The sequence below is a fragment of the Austrofundulus limnaeus genome, unplaced genomic scaffold (assembly GCF_001266775.1).
Source record: "Austrofundulus limnaeus strain Quisiro unplaced genomic scaffold, Austrofundulus_limnaeus-1.0 Scaffold15, whole genome shotgun sequence".
Lineage (NCBI taxonomy): Eukaryota > Metazoa > Chordata > Actinopteri > Cyprinodontiformes > Rivulidae > Austrofundulus > Austrofundulus limnaeus.
In genome coordinates this window covers 4,228,321-4,234,962 of record NW_013952417.1, presented here as the reverse complement: position 1 = coordinate 4,234,962, position 6,642 = coordinate 4,228,321, and the positions used below count along the sequence as shown (strand labels likewise).

The following is a 6,642-nucleotide window of genomic DNA, read 5'->3' as shown; positions in this document are numbered from 1 at the left end:
CATGCAGGATAGTGGCCCTGAAGGACTAGGATTGGACACCCCTGGGCAGCTGTGGTGGAGTGGTTAGGGGAGTCGTCCTGTAACCGGAGGGTTGCTGGTTTGATCCCCCATTCCAGKTGTCTCAGCCATTGTGTCCTTGGGCAAGATTCACCCYCCTTGCCTACTGATGGTGGTCAGAGGGTCCASTGGCACCGGTGCATGGCAGCCCTCTGTCAGTGTGTCCCAGAGCAGCTGTGGCTACAATATAACARACCAKCATCAGTGTGTGAATGGGTGAATGACTGTAGTGTAAAGRGKTTTGGGGGTCCCATGGGGCTTGATAAAGCYRMATATAAGTGTAGTCCATTTATCATTTACCCATAATCTTATCTGTTGATTCATCTCAAGCTTGTCACTTCTCTCTTTTTGCTGTTCTAAGCAAACATTTGAACAAATGCAACTTTCTTTGAGGTCATAGATATCCCAGCAACAGGCAAACATTAGAGTTAGACAAACCTTTGCCAAACTCATCACTAACTGCTTCCAGTTTTGTTTTTTTTATTATTATTTTTTTCAGAGGCACTACTAGGACCAGATGCATGTGAGAAACTTACTGATTCACTGTCATCTATAGGCTTATATGTAATGTCTGAATTACAGCATATTTGAGGCATTTACTTCTTATTTAGGAACAGAATCTGRGTCTTTGTGGAAGATTTGGATTCCTTCCAAATTCAGATCCCCTGTCCTTGTGTTTCAGATTAATGTTAGCAGTGCAACGATGCACATCGGTCTCCCATTTTCAACCTCACAGCTGCTTCTACACCACACTCGATCTATCCTCCAGTCAACGTCTGTCTTTTGACTTTCCCTCTCTGGCATTTCACTTTGCTSTCCTCTGCACCCACACAATTTCCCTTTGACTCCGGGTCTATCCATCCTCCTGACCTCATCATTGTTACAGTCGAGCGTGGAGGGATCCAATCAACCATGGTGTTCAGATTAAACCACGCATTATTGTAATTGAGAATAATGGTTTCCATGTCAGTTTCAGCACAGCTCTGCATTGTTCTTATACATATCTGGAAACAAGAGGGGTCAGGGCTCATGAGCTCAAAGCTGCCTGTGCTTGAACTGGGCAAATTTTCAGGTTATTTGTTTTATTCAATTTAACTGTATTTTATTTTCAGTAATCTATAACCTGCTTTGTGTGGATTTTAGAGAGGCCTACTTCCTAAACAAGACTCTTCTTTTCCCAAATCAGGACTAAGCAGATGAACTACTGGTAAAACAAAAATGGCAAGGCTACATACATAACAGATCTTTCAGCATGGAGTCCAGCCAAAGGTATTAGAATTTAAAACTGTTTGCCTTGCAGAGCTTATTTCTAGAGTCAGTAAAGCTCCTTGGCATGTGCATGCAGTGCCGTTTTGACAGCATAGTTAGGAGGTACTGATGAAAGTGGAGAGACTCGAAACCCGCTGCCTCTCAAATTAGCCGCAAAGCCCCCTGTGCTGTCACATGGACTTTCGCCCCCCTAAACACACACATACACACACCCCACCCCGACCACAGACTGCGTTGCAGCACACCATAAATGTGCCTGTGTTGAGTTTGCATGGCAATAGTGTGACTTTTTTGCAAGTAATGCTGCACACATGTTAAAAGTGCCGAGCGTCTCCCTCTTGCTGTCAAGCCTCATTCTACAGCAACCTCCCACACTCTCAAAGAGTCTCCAGTCCCATCACGTTAACTGACTCTGTAAATAGACAAATTCCTATCTTTTATCATCATATGGGAAATTAAAGTTGGATGTATTCCCTGTGCTTTACTCATCAACTAATTAGCGTGTCTCACTCATCTTTAGGTCTCCTGTCCAAGCTCAGTAATCGAGAGCCAGTTGGCAAAATGGAGAGATGATCTCTGTTTTCTTCATCTTCATCAATCTTTTTTTTTTTCTGCCCTTTTGCTTCTGCTGATACCCTTTGTACAGGTTTTGTGGTTTGTTTACGAATGTGGAAGGACATCCATAATCATAAAGCATAAAACTGTCTTCACACAGACACTTATTGCACATGTGTCAAATTCAAGGATCGGGGACAAAATGTGGCCRGCGAGACCTTCAAAAAAGTAGTAATGTCTTAAAATAAGCGTATCTGCTTTAAAGCCAGCCTTAACCATAAACTACATTTCCTATAATGCATGTAGATTTTTTTATCCATAATGGCTGCATCCCAGCACTAGGTGGAGGTTGAAAATTAGTCTGGAAATTTTGCTATGTAAAATTTACATTTCACTGAATTTGCTCTGGCCACCTTTACTGCATCCCAGTTAGGGTTGGGCATAATCGTATCGTGTGCAATTAATCGTCAGAAAAACATTAATCGATCGTTTTTTGGCACTTGACTATTATTACGATTAATGCCACCAGGCAGACTGACTGGGGATTACTCCGGTCAGTCTGCTCGATGCTCCTCTTTGCTTCAAATATGATGAACATTAAAAATAAAATTCTGTAATTTATTTATCCATCAACACAATTTAAAATATGATGTATAGCCTGAAGTCTGTAATTTTCACACAATTTGGAACAAATTTTTTACAAAGAGCAAATCTTTCCCACTAAATTGGTCATGTGACGAGGAAATAAGGGTGYCCYGGGACTCCAGAGGATTAATCGTCAAATTAATCGTTATTGGCTAAATACCACAATTAATCGTGATTAATTTTTTTGCCAATATTGCCCAACCCTAGTCCCAGTTGTACTGGGACGTGGGAATAAATTTACACTGGAACACCCCTCCATTGGGAATTCCCTGTCAGATAGTGGCGAGTTCTTTAATTCAAGACGCCAGCTACTTAACACAACTCAAAAAATTAAAACTCTCTTACTTTTACTTTTAATAGTATTTTTGTGTTATTTATTTCACATTTAGTCAGTTGTACACATAGTGCTTTTCAGTGTTTATTAGAGATGGGATAAAAATTTCTTTGAAATGTATAATCATGTATGGTGTATGTGATGATACATGGGCAAAACAATGTGTATTGTCAAAAAGAACTGCCTCCCCACTTCCCCCTGAGCTGGTATACGCCACGGTTCTGCCCAGTTTTCATGAAAAAACTAAGAAGGAGCAGTTGTTTCTTTGGATAACGAGGAAAAAATAAACAACAAATGGCTCTTTACTGTCCACAACTCGGTTCCTATTATTCGTTGTAAGAAGCCATTCAAAACATCTGAATCATTTGTGAACATCACATCTCTAGTGTTTATAAGAGGACATGTTAAACGCTGTTTCTATGCACAAAACACCATGTAGATCAGTTAGTGATTGTTAATGATGGTCAGCTGTAGCAATGAGATGAAGAACGTGATATTTAGTGTTTAGTTAAACACAAAACGGCAAAGTTAATTACAGCTGGCCCTTGAGGGCCACCATAACACCCATATGGCTTTTGGTGAAAATGAGTTTGATGCCCCTGTCTCATAGTATCTTCTCACACTTTATCTAGTTCTTTCAGAGATGCAGCTCAAACAATTTGTGCATACACTCAAGTTTTATTGTAGACCGTGATGCCTAACTTGCTTTTTTTTCACAGTTTTGATACTAATCAAAAGATAAATATAATTTGCTCATTCTACTTATTTGTCTGGATTTTCAGTTCACCAGATGTTCAAGCTGTGTACAAACTGTGAACCATGGGGGGGAAAAAACTCATGTGATATCTTCTTACCTGAGAGAAGTTTAGTCCATTCAAGGGGTGACACTGCTCCTCCACCCGCTCCACTGCCCCTGTCGTTTTTCCCATTCGCTCTGCCTCTTGAGCCAAAAACAAGTCCAACACCGGTGTCCCTCTGGACCGCACGTCCCATTCCGTCAGTGAGTTGACCATCAGCATCACCCACACCGGCCTCTTCCTCTCCCAGTTCCCTGCAATAGCGTTAAACAAGTAGTCAGCATACAGGCCCCGGCCTCTCTGGTCAGCCGTCATCCAGTAGGGCATCATGTGCTTGACGTAGTCCAGGTGGCGTTTGAGGCGACAGTATAGGTCTGGAGGTAGCAGGGTCTGCAGGTTCTCTCCATGGGGAAGCAGCTGGCAGCTGGTCAGTTTGGAGATGGTCAGTGGGTCTGTCAGGTCCAGCTCAAAGAAAACATTCTTGCTGCTGTGGAAAGCCTGTTTGGAGCTGTTAGGGATGAAGTCCCAGACTCGGGTGTAGGGCACGTGGATGGTACCAAACAAGTAAGCAGGCGGGTGAGGAGGCATTCGGTTTACTCTCCACAGGAAAGAATTGAAGTCCCTTTGCTGTTGGAGAGACAGAAAATGATATTTTAAATCATCCCTTTAGATCAACAAACACTTTTTCCTAATGTGTAGTTCACGAGGCAAGATTGTCAACTGATTTTCAAAGACTGAGAGACCCCACACATGACTATAAAAATGGTGTATACAACAGGTTTGCCATAAATTGTATGGTGTACATGTCAAAAGACGACACACCACACACAAACAGATTTTACTCTTAAACATTCAGATGTCAGATGGCAAATCTCACAGAACTTGTCAAGATCAGACCTGAGTTCAGCGTAAATAAACATGACAGATGAGAAAGAAGCAATGGCCGTAGTTAGTGGACTATTTTTTAACAGAAAAACAAAACGAAAAGACGTGTCTGACGTCCATTGAACTTTCTGGTGCACCATGGCAGTTGTCACATCTTCTGTGTTTTGGATTCTCTTTCGTGTTTCCGTCACCTCACTCTCTGATTAGCTACACGTCACATTCAGCAGGCTGCGAGCTCGTTTGTCCTTGGGGAGCACCACCCATGCTGGGATATCGGACCAAGACTACTCAACATGGTGAAGATCCGAGATTTGAGATTGGAGAGGTTCTGACGTCCATCTGAATCAACTAGATCACTCTGAACACACCACACACAGCAGGAATATCTCATCAGATTCTGAACCATCACAATATTTGGAGCATCTTTAAGGGTTGGGGCAAAGTTGGGCCAAAAATCAGCACAATTATCTTGCCATCRAAAGCATTAGCAGTGGTTTACTGGATGGCAGGTTCAAGTCAACAAGTTAAAACTGAAATATAATTTTGAGATGATGACAGGGGAAATATTAAATCTGCTCAGTATGGGCCTGGTACTGTAGGCATGCAGTTTATAGTGAGGCCTTCTGAACTATAAACTGACCCTTGTGTATTGTTGAGGTACACCTCATGTTGCCAAAGCTTCTTTCAACCTGGGAAGCATTTCCAGTGCAAAATATACTTCACTAGAGCTCATAAAAATCCCAACTCTGATATAAAACAGCTCTCCAGACAGGCCTGTGACACTTCTGTTTGTGAGTGGTGGTACTAAATATAATGTATTTTTATGTGGTTTGTGCATCAGGAAGTGTTTGTCAGTTAAAGTTCTAGTCAAAATCAATGTCCCAGTGGGAATGTAGTTGTTTATTTAAACAAGCATCAGACTCACCTTTCACTTATGTCTTCTTTTTTTTCTTTTTTTTTCTTTTTGCTCAGCCAGTGTGCCATGCTATGGTTTTGATATTATCTGAAATTATCATTATCTATGAAACGGAATTTGCTAAACAATATCCAACTTCTGGCCACCAAGACACACTGTAATCAGGCACGTGAGTGATGAAAACCATTACCATGTTACAAAGTTATTCTTAAAAGATGTTTACTTCTAGAATGAAATCAAGATTTCCTTCAGTCATAAGTCACTGCCAGAGTTGCGTTCAGATCGCAGCCAAAACGTGTCTTCTCCTGTCTTAATTAATTGCAATGAAGGTCTCGTTTATTTTTATTTTTTCCTGGCACCTTCTGCTTAACAAACCAAACACAAATGTTGTAGTCTACGTTCATAGCTGTGCAGAGACATTGCAGATAAGCTGTAATGTTTCAAATGGAGAGAAATAAAAAAAGACATTGGCCCACATGATGCTGCAGACAGACAGATGGAGGGGGTTCATCTAAATTTTCGAGTTTAAAAAGATTTCTGCACATGAAGCGTTCTAGTTTCGACCAAATGGGCTTTTAAGGCCCCTGCAACCAAGGAGGAGGACGCCCCGACATGGAAATTGTGGTTGTGAGTGATTAACTTGTGAGAGATCCTCTCTGCTGATGCAGCGCTGACTTTCTTGGAGAGCCTTGACGCGCGGTGCGCCGTTTTTATGGGGGTAATTACTGTTAATATAAAACAGAAACCACCGTACTGACGCACACAAACACACGAAGCCTTTACATTTCTCTGACTGCGGACCTTTTTCATTTCATATAAACATAATCTAGATAAGATCAATGCAACTAACTGCACGGATCATTCCAATCCACCTGTTCCTCGTGCAGCAGGCGCGTTCCGAACAGTCTCCACTCAGGGTTCGTTTCCCCTGAATGTCCGATATGATGAGTTTTATGAGGCCGCGTGCTGCGCTGAAACGCTGCCACTTCCTGTAAGGTCAATGAAACTTTAACAAATGAAGTCAAGTCAACCATGGGTGTTCCCCACATTGTCACATAAACAGCCATAAAGTTGGCGGACGCGCTCAGTTTTTCTTGGCAGAAATAAAAATACTTATTTTACTTCATTCTGTAGCTGCACTGAATTTCTGAAGCAGCTCAAATGTCAGGTCATTATTATTATTA

General features: G+C 41.7%; 1 protein-coding gene across 1 annotated transcript in view; it reads right to left on the bottom strand.

Moving 5' to 3' along the window:
* trabd2b (TraB domain containing 2B) overlaps positions 1-6,642 on the bottom strand; it is a gene marked incomplete at its 3' end in the record, with an annotated part of 63,123 nt that overhangs the window by 55,751 nt on the left and 730 nt on the right. Inside the window, 1 exon segment of the mRNA XM_014002969.1 lies at positions 3,715-4,284. Coding sequence (XP_013858423.1) covers positions 3,715-4,284 — 570 coding nt within the window.